This window comes from Clarias gariepinus, chromosome 21 (assembly GCF_024256425.1).
Source record: "Clarias gariepinus isolate MV-2021 ecotype Netherlands chromosome 21, CGAR_prim_01v2, whole genome shotgun sequence".
In the NCBI taxonomy this organism is placed as follows: domain Eukaryota; kingdom Metazoa; phylum Chordata; class Actinopteri; order Siluriformes; family Clariidae; genus Clarias; species Clarias gariepinus.
In genome coordinates this window covers 10,998,824-11,023,280 of record NC_071120.1, presented here as the reverse complement: position 1 = coordinate 11,023,280, position 24,457 = coordinate 10,998,824, and the positions used below count along the sequence as shown (strand labels likewise).

The 24,457-nt window shown below is 39.1% G+C and overlaps 1 protein-coding gene across 6 annotated transcripts in view; it reads left to right on the top strand.

The window, feature by feature from the left end:
• The window catches only part of clip1a (CAP-GLY domain containing linker protein 1a), a 41,358-nt gene extending 16,901 nt beyond the window's left edge, over positions 1-24,457 (top strand). For 5 of the 6 annotated variants that reach the window (XM_053480604.1, XM_053480607.1, XM_053480603.1 and 2 more), the window contains 15 exons: positions 670-727; positions 871-954; positions 1,052-1,208; positions 2,146-2,311; positions 2,608-2,823; positions 6,899-9,427; positions 11,262-11,399; positions 14,217-14,323; positions 17,578-17,698; positions 19,479-19,531; positions 19,811-19,928; positions 21,746-21,902; positions 22,107-22,159; positions 22,960-23,087; positions 23,682-24,457. In XM_053480604.1, the coding sequence (XP_053336579.1) occupies positions 670-727; positions 871-954; positions 1,052-1,208; positions 2,146-2,311; positions 2,608-2,823; positions 6,899-9,427; positions 11,262-11,399; positions 14,217-14,323; positions 17,578-17,698; positions 19,479-19,531; positions 19,811-19,928; positions 21,746-21,902; positions 22,107-22,159; positions 22,960-23,087; positions 23,682-23,910 (4,314 nt within the window). In that variant the 3' untranslated portion in view covers positions 23,911-24,457. The remainder of the gene's footprint in view (positions 1-669; positions 728-870; positions 955-1,051; positions 1,209-2,145; positions 2,312-2,607; positions 2,824-6,898; positions 9,428-11,261; positions 11,400-14,216; positions 14,324-17,577; positions 17,699-19,478; positions 19,532-19,810; positions 19,929-21,745; positions 21,903-22,106; positions 22,160-22,959; positions 23,088-23,681) is intronic. The other variant, XM_053480608.1, reaches the window with a different exon arrangement.

Sequence of the window (24,457 nt, the reverse complement as noted above, 5' to 3'; positions counted from 1 at the left end):
CGTATCGACCAAAATGAAAAAAATATATCGTGATACAAATTTTTGCCATAATCGTCCAGCCCTACGTACATGTATCCGTCTGCATTGAATTTCGCAAAGTTCATGGGGCGTCATCCGGGCTAATTAAAGTTTAAGCCCAGATGATGACACATCTGTCTATGGGTGGGGGTTCATGAGGGAATTACTGGCTTATGGGGTGGCGTGGCAGACTTTGTCGTCTTTATGAATGACACTGACATTAGCCAATCATGGGCATGTGTGAGCTGAGACAAGCGGAAGTCATGTAAGCAGCACTTCATAAGGATGCAGTCAGCTTGCGTTTGATGGTCTTCGCCCTCCCTGCAGTTGGTGGATTTAGGAGAGAACCCTAAAAAAAGATAAAATTAACTATGACTGTATTAGAGATCAATAAACAATTTTTACCTTTATAATTACTTTGACGAAGCCTGGATGATAGGACTCAGGACCAGTGCTAATTGCATCAGGGCCAGTCGTTAGAAGACTGAGCATGATGTAATGGAGCTCACACAGTGAGGACACATTTAGTGCAACCAATGCGACAGTTTTTAATTTTTTTTTTATATCACATGAGCTGTACGTACGTTTATATAAATGGCTTTTTCTGTGTTTCGCTTGTCACTGTGGCATGAAGTTGCTTTTGTTTTGTAGAAACAAAAAGTTTCGGAGTCCTTAGATGAACAGTTGGCGACCACCCAAGCTGTTCAGAGTAAGTGTGCGCTCTGAGATATTATTGTTATTGTTTTCTTTCCAATATATAGCAAGATTTAACACAAATGTAATAAAATCACACACAAACTAAAAGGTATTTAATTTTTTTCTAATTAGCCTTTTATTTTTTTCTTTCTCCAGAGTTACAGGAGACACTCAGCAAGAAGGAGGAACAATGCACATCTCTTTCTAGCGAATCTGAAAAGCTCAAGATTCAGCTGTCTGGTAAGAGTGATCGGTATCATCATCATCATCATCTTCAACCCTACGCATAACTTGTAAGACATAAACTCCATTTATGAGCTTTTGTTTTTCCTCTCAGGTTTGGAAGCCAAGTTGAAATCTAGTGAGGAGAAGCTCGAGCAGCTAACCAAAGATAAAGCAAAACTTGAGGACAACATCAGCGAGCTGATAAAGTCATCTGGAGACAGCTCAAGTCAGCTGACCAAGATGAACGAAGATCTGACACAGAAAGAAAGGTGAGATTGGGATGGATATACATTCACACTTGACTAAATAATTTATGAAATGCTGATGGATGTCTCTAGATGAGCAAACAACTCACAAAAGATGTATATAGATATAGATATAGATAAATAGATGGATCTATCTATCTATCTATCTATCTATCTATCTATCTATCTATCTATGTAATGGATATTGAATTTCCAAGTAGTCTTTTAGTAGAACGTGGAAATTGTCCATGAGTAAAGTATACGGTAAGTCCTCGACTTACGAACATTTAAGTTACGAATTTCCACAGATATGGACAGACTGCAGTTCCACGTCCAGTTAATTCCTGGAAGTAGCTATGTGTATTGTACAAAAGATAGACACTGCAATGCTGGAAATATTAATATTTACAAATATATACAATATTTTCAGTGTGTAAGTGAATGTATAAAATGTTTAAAGTCCAGTATATTGTATGTATGTGTGTGTGGGGGTGCGGGAGAAATGAATCGCCTTCAGCGATTTTAATGAATCAGTCCAGGAGCACGATGACTGAAAAGGTCTGTCCTGTAAAGCTGTCCTGATGGTGAATAATCCTAATTTTGGAAATGATCCTCAACAAGACAGAGTTCACAGTTAAGTACTTAAGAACAAATCGGATTTAGAAACGTGCTTCCGGGACAGAACTCGTTTGTAAGTCGGGGACGTTCTATTTTAACAAATATAACATTATCCTTACTGCTGATAGATTTAAGGAATAATAAAGAAATGAGAATAATTCGAAAGTTAAAGAGCTCCCAGAATTCTCCGTTTTGAACTAGAGTGAACTAGAGTTATGTTTCTGTAAGTCGCTGATTTAGTACCAAATGTGATGAGGCCGCCATATTTCTACTGGGGATTGTTTGGTTCTTTTGAAAAAAGATATATTTATTTATTCATATATATTTGAAATTCCATTCACAGGAGACTCGAGGATCTTCAGAATCAGCTTTCGGAGCAGAAGCAGTTGGTTGCTCAGTCTGAGGAGAGCAGGAGTCAGGAGCAGACTCGAGCCAAGCAGGAGATGAAGGACAGCAGCGAGAAACACCAGGAGGAGGTTTCCAAACTACAGGAAAAGATCAAACAGCTGGTACGAGCAGATGCCCCCATGTCAGAAATTTCCTTTAGTGTAGAAGAAGTTAAGCAAAACTTACACCACTGTACTTTTCAGTTGTTTATTCTGATTGATCAGGAAGTTGCTGATGTTTAATTAGTAGCAGTTCATGCACAGGGAGCTGTCACATCACCTTAGCATGCTACTTTATGTTTTATTCTTGGTCACTAGTGTTCCATAGGTATTCTCACTGTCTGTGTTTCTTATGAACTGTAGTTTCTTATTTGGAGGACCTGGCTTGTGTGTTTTTTTTTGTTTATTTTTTTGTGCAGGGAAAGAACCTTGAGGAGATCCAGGCTAAGCTCCAGGAAGCCCAGGCCTCTGGAGAGAAAGCACTTGCCAGTGCCTTAGAGAAGCACGCGAAGGAGCTACAGGAGCTACAGGGTCAGGTTGAAACGGCACAACAGCAGCGTTGCATCGTTGAAGAGAAGTGCCAGAAACTTAAAGAAGAGGTGGAGGAGTTAGTGCCCTTTAAAGAAAAGGCTCAGGTATGAAATAATTTCAGTATTTAGGGCCGCGTGGCACGTTGGTGTGTATGTGGATGTATTCCTTTTCTGATCTCGGCTTGAATCCCATGCGACGAGAGATTATGGAAGTTTGTCATGTATCACATAACAATGTTGAACCAATCTTGAAATATTGAGGCGAAAGAAATGAGATGGCAGACACAGATAAGCTGACTGCACTTTGTGGCTGCCAGATGAATCAGATCACTAGATTAGTTTGAATCATTTTAGTGACTCGGTTCTTTGAATCTCGTTCATAAAAAAGAATGAATCTTTTTCTTGAGTCATTTAGTTCGTTTCGTTCTTTTGATCAGAAATAAAATAAAATGTTAAATTTTTAATAAAAAGACCCCCCAACATGTCTACATACACAAATTTTGGCTATAGTTCCAGTAATGAAAATCTTACAATGCAGCTAAGGACATATGATGATGAACAGAATGAGTAGCTCATCTCTTACATCTTCTTGTACGAATCATTTGTTCTTTTGAATCTGTTGCACTGCAAAGCATCTATGAGAGTCACGTGACAAAAGAACGAATGATTCTGAACGAAAAGACTCAAAGGTAACTACTCATTTCTGTTTTCTGTACACATATAACCTACGGAGTTTTGCAATGCTTTGTGCATGCGTGCCCAGTAAAAAGAAAAACAAATCACTCTCTGAGACACTCTTCTGAGTCACGTTAAAGATTCGTTCTGTGAGGGTGTGATGTGTGACCTGGTGGTGTGTTGAAGTTGGTGCTAGTTGGCGGTGCCAGGGTTTCATGATTGTGCAACTTAGGAGGATGATTTAATAGAGTGGTGGTTCTTAAAGTGGTGTGTGATGACACACACGGGTTTGTAGTTTCAAAACCTCTTATGTAGGTTAGTTTTGCAAACCAGGTTTCTTAATTGGTTTTGATTTTATGTATATAAGAGTTTTTGACTTGAGAGAGACACAGAACTGTAGTTTTTTTATGGTTCAGTCAGGGTGGTCTGGAATTATGTGGTGCTGATGTTCTATCTTGTGAACGGCGCTTTTAATTCTCCAGACATTCGTAAGCTACGCAGGCGAGTTTGTGTTCACCTTTGTGTCTGTAAATCTGCACATGCACGCGAAGTCATGAACCAGAGTTAACAGCTCCTGTCAATCGGTAAGCAGAACCTTATTATATGCAACTGAAAACAGAATTCCCCAAACAAAGAGTTTCTTCTTAGGATTAATGTGTAAAACACCAGTTTTGTTCAGGTTTGTTTTAACTGGTGATCCAGTTAAGTTTCTTGCATTGTGGATTGTTTGTGGAATCTGCGCTCACTCCATCCTAAGGTTTGCTGATCACCACCGGGGCTGTGTTGGTTTTTCACCTCGCAATTAATTCCTAATTCATCTTTCATTTATGGTTTTTCACAAGATTTACCTTTTCACTGGCAAATCTTCGTTACAACTTCTGTCACTATTTGGTTGGTTCACTTCTCTGTAACTAGCTGCTTGTTTCATTGGCTTCTTTCCATGGTGTACAGCTTGTGTGTTATGGGTTTTATTTTATTTTCACTAAACTATGAACACACACACTCAGCAAAAATAAGCGATAGAGCATGGCTTATTTAAAAAAAAAAAAATTAACAGACTATAAAAAAACGAATCTTCAACGACGAACGGGCAGATTAATGCATGTTTACTGCAGGAAGTTTAAACCAGTTTGTCTCAAATGTTCAGAAATCATGGCGATGATAAAAAGCAGGGAAACAACGCGAGTTGTTTAGAGCAAACATATCCACATCAATTATTTTACAGCCCTGAAGATTCACTAAGGACTGAGTAAAGATTGTTGTACGTATTCCTTACAATAAAGTAAAAGTCCATGTGCCCACGTTTATTCAGATAGTCATATCAAAGATCTGTAGATTTTAAGTATGTTGGTTGCTCGTTTTAGTGAATTAACAAATTTTATAATAGTAGGTCTAAATTTGGAAGAGGCAACTGATCAGTAGGCACAGAACTAACTGAATAAAATAGATACTAAGACTTACTAAATAACATGCATCATATGCATAATCAGTTTCAGTAGATCTTCAATGACATTAGTGTTCTTCACACATACACACACACACACACGATAAAGATGTTCATGTTGCATTAAATTCATCCTGCCACTATTTACTTACATTGTTAGAATTGATATAGTTGAGTTCATAAGTATTTGGACAGTGACTTTTTTTTTTTTTTTTTTGTGCCTCTGTGACCAGTGGGTTCTAATGAACTAATCATAAACAAGTTCTTGTCCCTGTACAATGAAATTCTTTCTTTGCTGTCCTCCAATGGATGCCAGCAAAAAGTAAAATAAACATAAGATAGAATGAAAAATAAATATAGGTATAAAAAGAATGGGTATAAAATATATATCAAAAATAGAATTAAAAGCAGAATATGAAAATATAAAAAAAAAATATAAAAATGCGCATCAAAATATATCAATTTTTTATCTTTTCATCTATACACACTGAAGTGTAGACTTTTTTAACAACAACAAAAAAAAAACCCATTAGATTAAACTTATAGTAATTTTTGTAAAGTCCCTTAATTGCCACACCCTTAAAAGTAGACAACTTACTGATACGTGCTGTCATGGTCAGATGTGACCCGTTTTAAAAATATTAAAAGCATTAAAAGGTTTGGTGTTGAATTTGGTAGCTTCATGTTCCTGGGAATTTTAAAGATATAGTCCAAAGAACTGACAGTGTTAAGTGAAGAAGATCATCAGGAACTTTAGGTGTGGACAAGTCAACAGTCCGGTCTGTTCCTAAACAGAAGGAATGTTGTAACGAGCTCATCAACACCAAAAGAAACGAGAGATGATGAAAGACAACTAAAATTTGATGATCACAGAACTCTTTCCTTGATAAAGATAAATCTGGACAAGGATTTAGATAAGTCAAGAGCACTCTAGATGAGGTAGGTACATCATGGTCTATAAATGTACAATCAATAGAGACCTTCAGGGTTTGTAGATGCAAATCAGTGATGGGCCTCAAAAACAGAATGGCCTGAGTAGTCTTTGCTAGAAACTTTGTCTAAATATAAGAAGGAAAGAAAAAAACACAAACTTTGAACAAGATTTATTTTTTTGGACAGACAAAATTAACTTGTTCCAGAATGATTGAAGGAGAAGGATATGGAGAAGTAAAGGAAGAGCTTATGATTTGAGTCAGATATTATCTGTAAAACATGGTGGAGTCAGTGTTATGGCTCGGGCATGTGCAATTGCTAGTCGATCTTGGTCACTGGTAATTATTGATACTGTGACTGCTGAGGGAATTCTGAAGTGTATAGAGCTCTACGTTGTGCTCAGATACTGTACAGGCACCTGCTCCAGAACTGATAGGACAGCACTTTCCACTTCCCAGTAAAGGTGGATAAAAAACTAAAAACATGTATAAAAGTGACTCAAGAGCTTCTTTAATGCAAGCAAATGGAATGTTAAAGGCCCGAGTCAGTCACCGTACCTTAGCTCAGGTTGAGCTGCTTTACCTTCCAAGCCAGAAAGTCACAGAAACGAGCAGAAACTGAAGACGACTGCAATAAAGGGCTGGCAAATCAGCTTAAGGGAGGAAACTAAGCATTTCATAATGTCCATGGGTCACTAAATGCAAAGGATTTATTTCCAAATATTGAAAAGAAATCCTAATATTAATATTTAATTTGTCTCGTTACTTTTGAACAAAATAGCAGTCATTCCTAAATATGTAATACATTTGTTTTTTGTTACACTTCATTCAAAGCGCTCTTCATTCAAAGCCACACTTCAGTCGCAACTTGATTGCTTCAGTTCAAATCCACTGCAGTTGTGTACACAGGCAAAAAATAAAAAAAGGTTTGGAAACTGCAGTGTCCAAATACTCACGGACCTGACTGTATACACACATTTTTTTCCTTGGTAGAGATACTTTATGCCATATGATGTTGCTTCTTGTCCCCTGTTTTGTTTGTTTCTGTATTTATTTGCATTATTTAACGTTTTGTTTGATCAACGTAACCTTCTCCCTTTCTTTTTCCCCCCCTCCCTCCCTCACTCAGTCTCTTACTACTGAGTTGACTTGTTCCATGCAAGGGGCTGAGAAGCTTGCTTCTGAGGTTGGCGAGTTAAGGTTGTTGTCTGAGCGTCTATATAAGGAAAGGGATGATGTTCGGGCTCAGATGGAAAATGCAGAAAAACAAATTTTAGAATATTGTACGAAGATCTCTAGCCTGGAGGAAGTTCAGAAGGATCTATCATCAGAGAACGATGAGCTGAAAGCAGCTAATGAACAAGTAAAACACGAAATTAAGGAGGCGCGTTCAACCATTCAGCAGCTGCATGAAGAAAAGTCCTCTCTCAGCAATGAGAAAGAAGAGCTTTCCAAAGATCTACAGCATTTAAAACAGATCCAGGAAGAGATGAAGGCGGAGAACGCAAGCCTGAAAGAGACTCAAGCACAGCATGTTATTCAAATAGGAGATCTAGAAAAGCACAAAGCAGAGCAATTAGAAGTCGTACTGAAATATCAGCAGGAGATTCAGCATCATGAGGAAAATAGTGCAGATCTGGCCCAAAAGCACACCAAGGCCTGTGAGGAGAGGGATAAGTTTCAGGAGGAGCTTAGATCCTACCAGGAGGAACTGCAGGCATCTAAATTGCTGTTTGCAAAAAATGCTGAGCTTCAGTCAAAGCTGCAGACTGAGAAAGAGGAGCTGTCTTTTAGAATGGCTCAGTTGCAAACAGAACGTGAACTTCTCCGTAATGAAAACGAAAAGATGGCTTCAGATCTCAAAACTGCCACTTTAGATAAAGTGGGTCTTGTGGCTGAAAAGTCAGAACTTCAAGACCAACTCGATGCCACAAAGACCACCCTGGAGCAGTTTAAGAGGAACAATGATGAGCTTCAGGCTTCCAAGGACAGTTTTGCCAGAATGCTCGAGGAAATTAAAACCTCTAGTGAAGTCACAGATTCTGAGAGGCTTTTACTCCTTGAAGAGAAGGAAAACCTCATTGAAGCCCAGAGGAAACTGTCCTGTGAAAAGCAGGACCTCAATAAACAAATAGAAGTTCTGGTTGAAAAGTTGCGTCTCAGTACGGAAGAAGTGAAGGCCGCCAATGAGAAGATCCAGCTCGACACAGCATCTTTTGCTCAGGAGAAGCAAACGATTTATGAGAAACTCTCAGAGGCTGAAAAGACTATTCAAGCCCTTGAAAAGGAAAAAATCAACATAACATCTGCCTTTGAAAAGCAAAATGATAAACAGCAGCATTTGGAAGAAGAAATGAGCAGCTTGAAGGAGAAGTATGAGAAGGAAATTTTGGAAACTGCTTCTGTCTTAGCGGAGAAAAAACAATCGGAGGCTGATTTATCGTGTGAGATAAACAGCCTAAAATTAGAGCTGGAGAAAACGAGGCGTATAAATGAGCAGATCGATTTAGATCGGGCAAAACTTAGGAAAGAAAACGATGACTTACAAACTGTTGTGCAGAAAAAGAGCTCTGATGTAGAATTGCTAGAGAAGTCCAGTGCCAGCTTAAGTGACCAAAACCAGAAATTGCAGCTCAACTTGGACCACATGAAGGAAGAGTATAGACAAAATGCTGATAACTTTGAGAAGGAGAAGATTTCCCTGAACTGTGAGGTAAAGGAGCTTCAGAAGACAAACAGTGATCTCTCCGATCAGAACAGATCACTCTCTGAGGCCAAGAGCATCCTGGAAGCTCGGCACCGAGCGCTAGAAATGGAGAAGAATGAATTATCTGTCATTAAGGAGAACCTTTCTAAACAAGTTGAGGAACTAACTAAGGAAATGACCAATTCTGAAAAAGGGAAAGCCGGGCTTTTGGATGTCAAGGCCAAGCTTGATGATGAACTTGTGTCGATTAGGACTGAGAAACAAAAGGCGGAAATGGAACAACAATTGCTTTGCGAGAAAGTCGAGCAGTTATGGAACTCTTTAAATAAAATGTGTTTGGAGGGAAAAACAGATTTGCAAAAACTTAACCAGACTGCCATCTCCAGTTGTCAAAAAGTTGAAGAGATATGTCATGTACTTCAGAAAGTCAGTGAAGAGAGAACTTCTCTTGCCAAAGAAATCGAGAATTTAAAATCCCAGCAAAAGAGGGGTGATGAAGAAAGATCAGATATGTCTTTAGCCAAAGAGGCTCTTGCTTCCAAAATCGTAGAACTGGAGAACACCACCTCGTGCCTTGTTAAGGAGAAGACTGACCTCCTGGAATCTTGTGCGTCTCTAGAACAGGAAGTGGCATCCCTTCGTCATAATGTGGAAACCGGTGACAAGAAGTGCTCCGATTACCTGATTAAAATCGAACAATTGGAGAAATCGCAGCTCGAGTTGGGAGCGAAGATAGAAAACCTAGAGATTGAAAACGTTAAGCTGAAGGAGCAACAGCGTGCTGCGGAAAAGCAGGCTACTCTCCTATCCGAAGCCAAAGACAAGATAGTCTCCAGGTTGGCCGCGGCGCAAGCCGAGAGGGATGCTTTGCATGTGGAAAAGGATGATGCCAACGCCATGGTGACTCAACTTGAAGCTCAAAACAAAAGTGCTCTAGCAAAGCAGCTTGAGGTATTCCGCAACTAAAACCGGGCTCCTCAGACCTAGTGTTGCACTTGTGTAGTTAACCTGCTTCCTGCACTCTAACAGGCTTGCCTTGCTTTGCCACTCCAGTAGATCTTCTTAATTTGCACGTTGCTAACTCACTTTAATTGTAATCCTGTAACTGCAAGTGGGTCAACCAACCAGGTTGTTGTATTGGGGCTGAATCAGGTTAAGAGTCATGGATTCAAGGCAAATCTGTAACAAAGCCAAGGTTTTAGTACGTTCCTGGTTTAGTACGTGTTGGTGCACAATTACACAATTTAGTTTTAATAGAAGTAGTTGTAGTAGTAGTTGTTGTCTGTGGCCTTATAATTTATAAAGGGCAGTTTTGAGAATAGCATGATATTGTACTATATTTGTTAGATTCATTTAAAGGTGTAACAGAGGTGTCCGTGATAACTGTAGCAGTACCATTTTATTTTTCCAGATTTTTCTTAAATTTTATTAATTAATTTGGTCATATCCAGTTCCCACCAATCACTGTCTTGTCTTAGTCATGTCAGTCCCCCATTGACTAACTGACTGACTGGTGGTGTATGCCTTGACATCAAGGCTATTACTACTACCAGTCAGTCATGGAAGCAGTTGACCTTATCTTTTTGAGCTGCTTGGAGGACAGCAGTATCCAGTCATTCTGCTTGTGTGAGTGGAGAGTGCTAAGTGCCCCCATCCCACCCGGCTAAGAGAGCTAGTCCAATCAGCTCTCTTATTAGGCCCCCTGGCTGCAAGAGGCTACAGCGTCACCCAGGAATCGAACTATCGATATCCAGATGATGGGGCGAGTGATATACCACTGCACCACTCTGGTGATTCTTGGTGAAGTGGTTTTCAGATCAGAAATGTTTATAATTCGGCCAGAGGAGAAGCCGAGAAGGAAAAGATGTGGGAAGACATTTGCACAATTTAATTTTGATCAAGGTTACTTTTGCTTTGCATAGTTTGATTTTGGTCGCCTTGAGAGCCAAGACAAAACAGGAAATTTGGGACTGTGTTGGTTTTAAACAAACTGCTTACTATTAAATACCACTTTCTTAGTGCAAGTTTGTTTGTGCAAGTTAAAATGTAAAAAATAAAATGAAATTCTTTTCTCCCTAAGGTCAAATTTTTTTATTTTACTTGCTAAGAGCTCATTAAAGTTGGCACCTCTGCTACACTTGGTCCAATATAGTACAATTAGCTATTTATGTAAAGAGTCACACCAAGCTATATTTCTTTAATAGGACAACGTGAAAAAGGCTAAGATTACATGGAGTAGGATAGAATAGTTTTTAAAGTAATACTAATTAAACACAGACAATACACCTTATGTGCACTAGGAGTTTACAAGGTAATAATAAAAATTTACAATAATTTATAATTTACACTTAAAGCACTATTTCAGTTGAGTGATATTATTAGATTAGTTTTTCTAATGCATGGCTTACTCATCATCATAATTGTATTTAATTCATCCAGTAATCCATTATAAGCTACATTTAATTTGTTCAGATCTGTCACAGCAATAACTGGCCAGATTTTTGCATGGATTAATTAAATTTACCGAATGGCTAAATGCTTGACATCGATCTTTTCAACAACTTTAAGATTTATGAAACTGAAGATGAATAATAATAATAATAATAATGCAAAAATTCTAAAAGCATGATTACATTTTTTTTGCAGGGCCGCAAACATTAACAGTTTGAACAAGTTCATCTTGGCTTCTGTAACAGTTTGGATTGACTCGCTCTCTGTAAGCCCTACTGTACACCATGCCATTTTTCTGAAACTTACTTTTTTCCCCCTTCACAATCTGTTCCAGGCTGCAGAGAGTGCTGGACAGACAGCACAGGCCCTGGACAAACTGACCCAGGAAAAGCTCGCTCTGCAAAAAGAGAAAGCTGCAGCAGAGGCTCTCATCCAGGAGTTTAAAAATGCCAAAGAAGACATGCAGAGCCAGGTGATTGATTTCTGCATATGGGAAACTGGCAATTTCCTTTTATAATTATGTAACTAGTAGTAAAAACACATAAGATCATTAATGAGCGCTCTACAGAAACTACATTTGTAGTTTCTGTAGAGCTGTCATTAAAGATCTACAGGTGAAACTCAAAAAATTAGAATATCGTGCAAAGGTTCATTAATTTCAGTAATGCAACTTAAAAGGGGAATCTAATATATGAGACTCATTACATGCAAAGCAAGATATTTCAAGGCGTGATTTGTCATAGCAAAGATGATTATGGCTCACAGCTCATGAAAACCCCACATCCACAATCTTAGAAAATTAGAATATTACATGCAATCAATAAAACAAGGATTGTACATAGAACATATTGGACCACTGAAAAGTATAAGTATGCATATGTACTCAGTACTTGGTTTGGGCCCCTTTTGCAGTAATTACTGCCTCGATGCTGCGTGGCATGGAAGCTATCAGCCTGTGGCACTGCTGAGATGTTATGGAAGACCAGGATGCTTCAATAGCGGCCTTCAGCTCTTCTGCATTGTTCGGTCTCGTGTCTCTCATCTTTCTGTTGGCAGTGCCCCATAGATTTTCTGAGGTTCAGGTCAGGCGAGTTTGCTGGCCAATCAAGCACAGTAATTTCAAGGTCATTGAACCAGGTTTTGGTGCTTTTGGAAGTGTGAGCAGGTGCCAAGTCCTGCTGGAAAATGAAGTCAGCATCCCCATAACGCTCGTCTGTGAAAGGAAGCATGAATTGCTCCAAAATCTTCTGCTAGACATCTATGTTGACTCTGGACTTAATGAACACCAGCAGATGACATTGCTCCCCAAATGAACACAGACTGTGGAAACTTGACACTGGTCTTCAAGCATCTTGCAGTGTGTGCCTCTCAATCCTTCTTCCAGACTCTGTGTCCTTTGTTCCCAAATGAGATGCAAAAGTTGCTCTCATCAGAAAGGAGGACTTTGAACCACTGAGCAACAGACCAGTTCTTTTTTTCTTTAGCCCAGGTAAGACACTTCTGACGTTTTTAGTTGTTCAGGAGCTGTTTAACAAGAGGAATACGACATTTGAAGCCCATGTCCAGGATCCGTCTGTGTGTGGTGGCTCTTGATGCACTGACTCCAGCCTCAGTCCACTCCTTGTGAAAGTCCCCAACACTTTTGAATGGCCTTTTCCTGACAATCCTCTCCAGGCTGCGGTCATCCCTGCTGCTTGTGCACCTTTTTCCTTCATACTTTTCCTTTCCACTTAACTGTCTATTAATGTCCTTTGATACAGCATTTTGGGAACATCCAACTTCATTTGCAATTACCGTTTGAGGCTTTCCGTCCTTTTGGAGGATGTCAATGATGGTTTTCTGCACAACTGTTAGGTCAGCAGTCTTTCCCATGATTGTGCTTCCTACTGAACCAGACTGAAAGACCATTTAAAGTCTCAGGAACCCTTTGCAGGTGTTATGGCTTACTTAGCTGTTAGTGTGGGATATTTTGAGCCTAGAATATTAAACCTTTTCACAATATTCAAATTTTCTGAGATTGTGGATTTGGGGTTTTCACGAGCTGTAAGCTATAATCATCTCAATTATGACAAATCACGGTTCGAACTATCTTGCTTTGCAGGTAATGAGTCTGTCTCAGATATTAGTTTCACCTTTTAAGTTGCATTACTGAAATAAATGAACTTTTTCCGTTTTGGTTGTCATTAGCAATATTTCTTCGCTCCGATTAAAGTCATTCCGATTAGTGACTCCAGTTTAACTGTAACATCGACACTGATTTGATAAAATGTGTTTACATGCACAAAGCTTTTAATTAGAATGTAACTATTTTGGTGGTTGTGCTTGTTGCAACGTGTTTAATCTTCTGGAAATATAACAAAAGTAGCAATATTTTTCTCAGACTTTGAGGTTTGAGACTTTGAGGACAAGAATTCAGTCTCGTCTTTAAATGGTTGGACAATACACTACACATGAAATGAGCCAGTTGGTGCTCCTTCCTCAGCCAGAGAGCCAGCTGTTCTCACAGAGTTTGTGTGTGTCAGGATTGGAAGCAAAATTTCCTTCCTGGAAACTTGATTCACTTAGTGTAACCCTTAGAGATTGGAGAAAAATAATTCTGATTTCTTTTCCTGATTCTTTCATGTGGTCATTCGTTTATCGCCACACTGACCCCAAAACCAACTTTAGTTTTTTTTTATTTTTTATTTGGTTTTTATTCATTTATTTATGTTTCCATTGGAGGTGGTAAAATGTTGCAGTTCCTCTATAACCCTTCACTCTAATCTGTTCACACAATGGCAGGCTGCATAAGCGCCCTGTGTGGCAGGAGAAAATCATTTGCTAAGTTTGCTTAGAATTTTAACAAAAAATATATATTAACTCCAAGTATGACAATTTTATAAATATCCCCATTCTACTTGAAATATAAAAGTCTCCTCAGCAACAAGGTATCATGGTAGACTGGTCGCTGGTGATCCCCCTGCCAGGCAAAGATGCAGAAAGAATATATTTATTCCAACATGAGAAAAATTATTGGATCAGGTGTTTAGATGGATATTTGCCCATTTACTCCCCAAATTTCTAATAAAAATTATTCTGGGTGAGCCCGGTCTCCTGCTTGAGTGTTTACATGGTGCATTTTCATTCCGATTGATCCCGAGGCACCATGTACACGCACCTACTGACCCATGTTTCAGGGTTTTTTGTCACATTGACACTCGAACACGACGTTATTTACATTATTTAAACACATTCTGTGGTAAGATCTAGCCTTTAACAAGTGTATAAACTGAACTTGACTCTGTTGCAGTTGGATAGTTTGTCGAAACAGAACTCGGAGTACCAACAGGAGCTGAGCAAATCCAAACAAGAGCAGAGCTCAGAGAAGGAGAGGATCAGCAGTCTTTGTAAAGAAATGTGAGGAACGCTTTTCTATATTATATATTATTACATATATTATTACATATATTATCAGTAAATTACAGATCTCATGTTTTACAGTTATGTAACTTAGATTAATATCGTGTGTGTGCAAACTGTCTGCATGAGTGACGTGTGCTTTGAAGGTCCTGGATTACTTATTTTATCCTCCTTTGCATTTTAACTAAATTAATTCTAACATTATTTATTTTTATATATATATATATATATATATATATATATATATATATACAGTCCCGATCAAAAGTTTAAGACCACTTAAAAAATGACAAAACAAAAAACATATTTTGCATGGTTGGATCTTAACAAGGTTCCAAGTAGAGCTTCAATATGCAACAAGAAGGAATGGGAGTGAGAGAGAAAAAAATTTTAACATGCAATTTAATGAAAACAACACATAAACAGAAATCAAACTTCCAAACATGAACTCAGTACTGAGTAGCTCCACAGTTATTGTTGATCACTTCAAAAATTGGTTGCGGCATGCTTAATGCAAGCATTTTCATGAGGTGAGTGAGAACATTTCTCCAAGTGTTGAAGACAGCCGCATGAAGGGTATATACTATCTGGAACTGTTTTCCCTTTTTGTAAACTTCCCTTGCCATCCATCCCCAAAGGTTCTCAATTGGATTTAGATCAGGGGAACACGCAGGATGGGCCAAAAGAGTGATGTTATTCTCCTGGAAAAAGTCCTTTGTCCTGCGGGAATTGTGTACTGTAGCGTTGTCCTGTTGAAAAACCCAGTCGTTACCACACAGACGAGGGCCCCCAGTCATGAGGAATGCTCTCTGCAACATCTGGACATAGCCAGCGGCCGTTTGACGTCCCTGCACTTCCTGAAGCTTTATTGTTCCACTGAAGGAAAAAGCACCCCAGACCATTATAGCCCTCTCCACTGTGGCGCGTAAAAAAACATCTCGGGTGGGATCTGCTTGTTATGCCAGTAACGTTGGAAATCATCAGGACCAGGAAAAGGTTAAATTTTTTTCATTAAAGAATAAAACTTTCTTCCACCTTTAAATGTCCCATGTTTGGTGCTCTCTTGCAAAGTCTAAACGAGCAGTTCTGTGGCGTTAAGGAGACGAGGTCTTTGAAGACGTTTTTTGTTTTTGAAGCCCTCCAGTCTCAGATGCTGTCTGATGGTTATGGGGCTGCAGTCAGAACCAGTAACGGCCTTAATTTGGGTCGAGGATCGTTCAGTGTCTTGACAGACAGCCAATTGGATCCTCCGGCTCAGTGCTGGTGACATTTTTTTGGGGTCTCCCACTTGCTTTTTTTTGTTTCATAACCCTCAGGATCATTAAAAAAATTCCAAATGACTGTCTTACTGCGTCCCACCTCAGCAGCAATGGCGTGCTGTAAGGGGCCCTGCTTATGCAGTTTAACAACCCGACCACCTTCAAAAAGGGAGAGTTTTTTGCCTTTGCCATCAGAACGTGTGACTACCTGACAGAAAATGACAATAAATCCACATCTTTGCACAGATTTGGCCTTTTAAAGGCATGCGGTTCTAAAATTTTTATCAGCTGTAAAACAGCCTATTTTAGTTTAATTGTTATTTTCAATTAATTGCATGCTTAAAAATGTTTGCTCTCACTCCCAATTATTCTTGTTGCATGTTGAAGCTCTACTTGGAACCTTGTTAAGATCCAACCATGCAAAATATGATTTTTTTTTTTTGCCATTTTTCAAGTGGTCTTAAACTTTTAAATCAGGACTGTATGTGTGTGTGTGTGTGTGTGTGTGTGTGTATATATATAAAGTAACTCATATTTGAAGCCACACACACAAATATTATTGTGTATATATATACACAATATTATTTGTGTGTGTGGCTTCAAATATGAGTTACTGTACTGTAGGGCTGTAGTTATCGAACAGTTTAGTAATCGAGTATTCTACCAAAAATTTAATCAAGTAATCGGATAAAACGTACTTTTTTCCCTTGATTAAACAGTAATTTCAAATATATAAGAGAAACAAAGGTTAATTGATTTTCTTTTAAGAAAAATCAACTTTTTATTTTTAAATGCATACAGCATTTAATAAAAAATAAACATAGTCATTAAGCTATCCTTGTATTGTGAATAAAGTTGACTAAGATGAATTAAGTGCATTACAGTACCATACATTCTTATTTTAAAGCCTTTTCTCAGGGAAAAAAAAAAGGTATTTCAAATGACTTTAAGTATCAAAAAAACTCAGGCACACATTTAAATAAATAGTTATATAATTTTATCCTTTCCATTTTGCAGCCCGCAACAGAACGCTCCCTCAAATCAATAAATAGGGAATTGTTTGCGTCTCCTTTCGCTTTGGGGGTGACGTAAGCGCTTCTTCTTCATCTGTGTTTACTGGCGGCTTGCACCCGGAAGCGCACTGTCACACCAAACAAATAATTGCGCAAAAAACGCAAAACTTTGCGGCAGAAGATTTTGCCTTGAGCAATTTTTGTAATTAAATTACTCAAGGAATCGTTTCAGCCCTACTGTAATGGCACTCCGCATATATTGTCTCATTGCAATGACTCAAATTTAAATTCTCCAGCAATGCTTTAGACGCAGACAGGGCGCGGTCAGTGTTTCCCATCCAGGGTGTGGGAGGACCCCTGCCCTGCACACTTCTGTGTTTTCCCTGCTCTAACACACCCACTTCTATTCAGTAAAGGCTGTTAATTAGCTAGTCAATAAAATCGAGTGTCATGAGAGACAGCGAGAACACTAAGATGAACATAGCAGTGTGTCCTCCAGGACCAGGGTTAGAAATCACTGGCATAGGTGACCTTGTGTTAGATATGTGAAGGTGTATATACATGCAGCATGGCCTGATCAGACATTTTGACAACGAGTGTGTGGTTACAAACTGAACTGATGAGGTTTGGGGTCAAGTCTCTTAACCCCTTAAACAGCTCAGATGTGTAATGAGATAGAATTTAAGTCGCTCTGAATAAGGATGTCTGCCAAATAATGCCAAATATTTTTACTTTGAAAAAAAAAACAGGAACTTAGTCAAAGTTTAGCTGTATAGTTTTAATAAACTGTTTTGGGGGAAATTACTGTATATTTATGCATTCTTAAATTGAGGTGTGAATAAACATAAGATTTCCTAACACAGCTTGTGCAGGGCTTTGTATTAGGTTTGGAGTATTACAGGCTGACGAGAGTCTCTTTGTGCCGCTGTGGTTTATGTATTTTATGTGTTCGTGGGTGTGTGCTGATCTTGTCACATAGTGAGGAGCTGAAAAAAGCAGCATCTGAACACACACTGGCTGTGGAATCTGTGCAGCAGGAAAAGGCTAAGCTGGCTGAAGAGCTGTCCAGCAGCAAGAGGGACAACGACAGCCAGGAAAAAGTATGGGTTAAAAACAAATAAGCACTTAAAAAAAAATAATAATTATTTACTTATGTTGCACTTGATATATTGTGCTGTATAGTAGTTTTAAGGGTGTTTTTTTTTGACTAGGTGTTGTTTGTAAGTGGATTGTAATTTTAATTCTCTGTGTGTATGTGCACGCTACATGTACAGTCGTGGCCAAAAGTTTTGAGAATGACACAAATATTAGTTTTCACAAAGTTTGCTGTTCAGCAAGTTTGCTTTGTTTCAGTTGTTTCTGTGATGTACTGAAATATAATTACAAGCACTTCATACGTTTCAACGGCTTTTATCGACAATTACATGACATTTATGCAAAGAGTCAGTATTTGCAGTGTTGGCCCTTCTTTTTCAGGACCTCTGCAATTTGACTGGGCATGCTCTCAATCATCTTCTGGGCCAAATCCTGACTGATAGCAACCCATTCTTTCATAATCACTTCTTGGAGTTTGTCAGAATTGGTGGGTTTTTGTTTGTCCACCTGCCTCTTGGGGATTGACCACAAGTTCTCAATGGGATTAAGATCTGGGAAGTTTCCAGGCCATGGACCCAAAATTTTAACGTTTTGGTCCCCGAGCCACTTAGTTATCACTTTTTCCTTATGGCACGGTGCTCCATCGTGCTGGAAAATGCATTGTTCTTCACCAAACTGTTGTTGGAAGAAGTTGCTGTTGGAGGGTGTTTTGGTACCGTTCTTTATACATGGTTGTGTTTTTGGGCAAAATTGTGAGTGAGTCCACTCCCTTGGATGAGAAGCAACCCCACACATGAATGGTCTCAGGATGCTTTACTGTTGGCATGACACAGGACTGATGGTAGCGCTCACCTTTTCTTCTCCGGACAAGCCTTTTTCCAGATGCCCCAAACAATCGGAAAGAGGCTTCATCGGAGAATATGACTTTGCCCCAGTCCTCAGCAGTCTATTCACCATACTTTCTGCAGAAGATCAATCTGTTCCTGATGTGTTTTTTGGAGAGAAGTGGCTTCTTTGCTGCCCTTCTTGACACCAGGCCATCTTCCAAAAGTCTTTGCCTCACTGTGTGTGCAGATGCGCTCACACCTGCCTGCTGCCATTCCTGAGCAAGCTCTGCACTGGTGGCACTCCGATCCCGCAGCTGAATCCTCTTTAGGAGACCTGGCACTTGCTGGACTTTCTTGGACGTCCTGAAGCCTTCTTAACAAGAATTAAACCTCTTTCCTTGAAGTTCTTGATGATGCTATAAATTGTTGATTTAGGTGCCACAATATCCTTGCCTGTGAAGCCATTTTTATGCAACGCAATGTTGCACGCGTTTCTTTGCAGGTCACCATGGTTAACAATGGAAGAACAATGATTTTAAGCATCACCCTCCTTTTCACATGTCAAGTCTGCCATTCTAACCCAATCAGCCTGACATAATGATCTCCAGCCTTGTGCTCGTAAAAATTCTCACCCGAGTTAACAAGACGATTACTGAAATGATCTCAGCAGGTCCTTTACCGACAGCAATGAAATGCAGTGGAAAGGTTTTTTTTGGGATTAAGTTCATTTTCATGGCAAAAAAGGACTAAGCAATTTGCATATACTCCAGAATGTTATGAAGAGTGATGAGATGAATTGCAATTATAAAAATAGCAATTTCCAATATTTATGTAATTTTCAAAACTTTTGGCCACGACTGTAGCAGAATCGACAGTAAAGTTGACTTTGACTAGTTTGTGCGTACTGACCTGTACACAGTGTACACTAAACTTAAATATGAAATATTTTACGTTGCAGCTTAAGGAGCAGCTGGAGCGTCTCAGGAGTCAGATAAAGGACATGGAAAAGAGGTGAGACACGGGACATCACCCGAGACTGAGCTCCACTACTCATGTTGCTTTTCCTGCTGGAGTCCTAAACCATCTTTGAGCCTACAGACTCTACTCTTCACTTTACTAAAAGAAAAGTGTTTTACCCCATAATATCCTCGCCAGTGATTCTTGTAACTGTTGGCAACAGAACATCTTTATAGTTGGTGTTATTCTGTAAAAAAAAAAAAAAAAAAAAAGTTTATAATAATTTCCCTTCCCTTATGATGTCGCTCTGGTTTTTTTTTTTTTTTTTCACAGGGAGCTCGCCTTGAAGACCGAGTCAGAGACGGAGAAATCCACTTTACAGCAATCGGTCCAGAAAAACAGTGCCTTGATCTTAGAAAAAAACAAAGAACTTGAAACACTAAAGAGCGAGGTAGTGTATTTGATTCCATCATGTAGCATCCCTTTTATATAACTGTAATGGAGAACAATGTTACTTTAATTTAACTTTTTTCCTGGATTCCACTAGGCAAAAATGTTGCAAAAACTGGCATCATATTGGATTTTATACAAGAGCAGAAGAAGCACTGACAGACTTTAATGTGTGTTATACATCATCTGGATGTTTAAAGCCTGGAAACTGGCAGAGTGTGGGAGAGAGAATAAGAAATAAATGACTGGGAACTGGCAAGAAATTTGGAAGAAAGATTTTGAGAGAGAAACAGAAACAAAAAGAGACAAGTGACAGGAATCTGAAAACAAATCAGGAGTGTGAAAGATAAAGTGGAAAACGGGGAGAGAAAAAAAGAGAGAAAGGCAAAAGAGTCAGAAATGAAAAAGAGATGGTGACAAGTTTAGAGGAGAGGAAGTTGAAAAACAAAGAACTTGAAACACTAAAGAGCGAGGTAGTGTATTTGAAACACTAAAGAGCGAGGTAGTGTATTTGATTCCATCATGTAGCATCCCTTTTATATAACTGTAATGGAGAACAATGTTACTTTAATTTAACTTTTTTCCTGGATTCCACTAGGCAAAAATGTTGCAAAAACTGGCATCATATTGGATTTTATACAAGAGCAGAAGAAGCACTGACAGACTTTAATGTGTGTTATACATCATCTGGATGTTTAAAGCCTGGAAACTGGCAGAGTGTGGGAGAGAGAATAAGAAATAAATGACTGGGAACTGGCAAAAAAATTTGGAAGAAAGATTTTGAGAGAGAAACAGAAACAAAAAGAGACAAGTGACAGGAATCTGAAAACAAATCAGGAGTGTGAAAGATAAAGTGGAAAACGGGGAGAGAAAAAAAGAGAGAAAGGCAAAAGAGTCAGAAATGAAAAAGAGATGGTGACAAGTTTAGAGGAGAGGAAGTAAAGAGAGAGAACAAAGAGAAAGAAACATACTGGTGGGGTACAGAGGAACCTTGGATTACGAGCATTAATTCATTCCGGAAGAGGGGGGTGTGGGTGTTTGCGGGCACGGTGTCCAATGACGCGCGCGCACACAGACACAAAGAGCAGGCTGATAGAGAGAGAGAAAATGGATTTTTAACCTCTTTAATAAGACTTTTGCTTTATTCAGCACGCATACAGACACAAAATAAAATGTTTTAATGTGCAACACACGTGGTCAGTGTTATAGTAAACAGTACTTGCGTGCACGAATGTTGATTATACCAGTAACAGGCGTGAGAGATGTGCACTAAGACCCAGCAAGGGAAACGATTAGCCACAATTCCGCAGCGCAAGAGAGAAAAAACTTATGATACTCGGTACTCGTAAACCAAGACTTGTTCGTTTTTCCAAGTCAAAATTTATTAAAATTTTTTGCTCGTCTTTCAGAACACTCGCAATCAGATGTTTCACTGTTCACGGGTTATGGTATTGACACAATAATTTTATCTTTTAAATAAGAGAAAAAAAAAAAAGAGAGATGGGAGGAATGAAAGATACAAAGCAATCCCTGGAAACTGGCAACAAATTTGGATGGATGAAAGTAGAGTAAATGAGAGAATAAGGAAAAAGAAACAAAGCGTATTTAAAGGGACAGAAAGAAGGAGAGAGTATTGATGGCGTGCATGGGTTAGGGGTCAGGGGTAGCTCAGAGGTTAAGGCATTGGACTATGGTTCGGAAGGTCCCATAAAGCCTCTAAAAGCAACAGGAATCTGAAAAGAGCTCAAAATACAACTTTTATAATGCGCGTGATTTATTTCTCATCTTCGTGTGTGTATGTGATGTGTTTCCTCTTAGGTCTCTGTGCTGCGTAGCGAGCGAGCGGCTGCAGACAATCTCCAAAGCACTGTGAAGTCTCTTGAAAAAGAAAAAGCTCAGATGCAGGAGCGGGTGCGCGCGCTGGAGAAGGGCTTAACAGCAGCTAAGACAGCCGGTCCTGCAGAAATCTCCACAGGTCTGCACAGAACAGAGTTTTAAACATAAACGTTCTATATGGAGCTTAAGAAAAGTACGTGTGAGCTAGGAATGCAGTTTAAAGCTACAAGTGTTGAATAACAGCAGACAGGAGTGTGATGATTTTATCTGAAGGTGAAAAATCTGACTTTGTGCTGACTAATGAACAAAAGAAGTCGTCTTGATAAAGATCTCTGTGTCACAGGGTCTTCAGCTCTGGACGAGATGAGAGAGGCGAAGGTAACAGCTGAGTGTCAGGTACTTAGTGTTTCCACTCTGTCTGTCTGTCTGTCTGTCACAGGCATTAAGAACTTTATGGTGCTTGACCAGTGTGAAATCTGAAGGCTGATTGGACGAGATGGTCGTCATGTCCGTGTTCGTTTCTCAGAAATCGTTCCACCTTGCAAGCAATGAAACGTTTCCTTCTCCTTAGTGCTCTTTGTTCAAATTACTACATAAAATATAATTCCCATGAAGACTAAGGGGTGTGTGTGAGAGAGACTGCAGTAACGCACTATTTTAAAGGTCTCTTATTTTCACACAGTTTCCTTGTCTCCTCTGACAAGCTGAGGGAGGGGCTCTTCTTTTCTCATATGAGGTCACATTAGGAAAAGATCTATAAGAGAAAGATTCAACAATAAAATTAAATAAAACATAGAAAACAACAAGCATGTTTTTTTTTTTATTATTATTATTTGTACACACTTTTGAGAGCCACCTGAAAGTCCAATAATGTAATAGCCTACCTTTAAATATAAACAGATCAATAAATAGCTGTGTTAGACATGAGCCTGTTGATGTGGATCTCTGAATCAATCCATAAGTGAAACCAAATTATCAGAAAAAAACCTAAACCCCAGGCACAATGTGATCATGTACAATCCTCTCCCCTTAGAACGTTTAAAGACCAGCCTATGTAGAGTTCACCTGATGTGTTTATTCTCTCTGCGTCACTGGTGCAGAGAGAGATATAGAGATAGTGTACATAAGTTGTACCGGCTGGTGTTTGATATGAAATGTTAATATTAAACATTATTTTTGACCATCACGTGTGGCAGGTTGAATTCCTGAACTCGGTCATCGTGGACCTGCAGCGCAAGAACGAGGAACTGAAATCCAATCTGGAGAAGATGGCCGAGGCGGCGCTCAACGGAAACACCGCCAGTGAGATGGACAACCATGAAAGGTGGACTGTGTTGTGTTTTCATTTCTCTCCTCAGTCTTATCGGTCTTATCTTATCATACTCCAGATTGTTTACACCTGAGCATTTTAATATCGCTCGAAAGATTCGAAATTTAATATCGAAATCGAAAAAATATTTTGTAAGCAAATATAAGGAGATTAACAAAGTTCCAAATATTCCAAGATGCAGTGAGAAGTGAGATTAACATCTTGTCTGTTTATACACACTGTTTAACTGTTGCTGCATGTAATCAAGTTACACAAGCAGCTTCTCTTGATTTTTCTGTTGCCATGGCGACAGCACAGGCAGCCAAGCTCATCATCACCAGATTTACACCAAACTGTTTGTTGTTGATTTGTCATATTGATGATTCATGATGATTAAAAACTTAAAAAAAACACTGTCTACTTTAAGGTGACTCCAAGATATTCTTTGCTCACAGAACACCTGTTTATTTTTTTTATACTTTAACAGTATTTACTTCTCGCTTTCAGGTGAAACGAGATGATGTGCCCCAAGTCGGACTGATCTAATAAAATGTTGAAGGTTTATCAAGTCGCTATTTAAATAGCACATCATGTTTTTTTTCTCCGCAGCTTATCCGAGTCTAAAGCCAAAAAGAAACCGCCGCCGCGCCTCTTCTGCGACATCTGCGACTGTTTCGACCTCCACGACACAGAGGACTGTCCCACGCAGACGCAACTTCCCGATTCTCCTCCTCACACCACCTACCACGGCAGCGCCAGCGACGAGAGGCCTTACTGCGACATCTGTGAGGTGTTTGGCCACTGGACTGATTCGTGTAACGACGACCAGACCTTCTAAGCTGACGATATATAATAATATACCCTCTGCAATGCCGCAGACGCCTTCAACGACATGTTGCACAAGTGTGGAAAGATCCATCTGTTGTGTGTGTGCATTCACTCATTCGCTACACCTCTCTACACAGTGCTCAGATGTTTTTTTTTTTTTTTTTGCGTGTCTGGGGTTTAACTGCTTTAAGCTGTATTCATAAATTAAATAATGAATTCTTTAAGAGACTGTTAAAGCAAAGATTGTTTGTTTTTTAATTATTTTTCACGTTGTTGAATTTATAATGTAGCTGATGGAGATCTTCCATACAGTCACCTTTAATTTTTTTTTTCCGGACCTGTTTGAATCATTGCAGCAGGCATATCATTGTCCTGAGTGTTTTAAAGGAAAGGGCGCTAATGCACTTTACTCCAACATCCTCTTCCTCGATTTTCAGCTCGACGGAGAGCAAGACGGTTTCGTAAAACAGAATGTAATTCAAGGTTATATTGATACTGTTACTTTTTAGGGGAATATTATACATCTGTACAAAAATAAATAAATATTGTTTAAATCA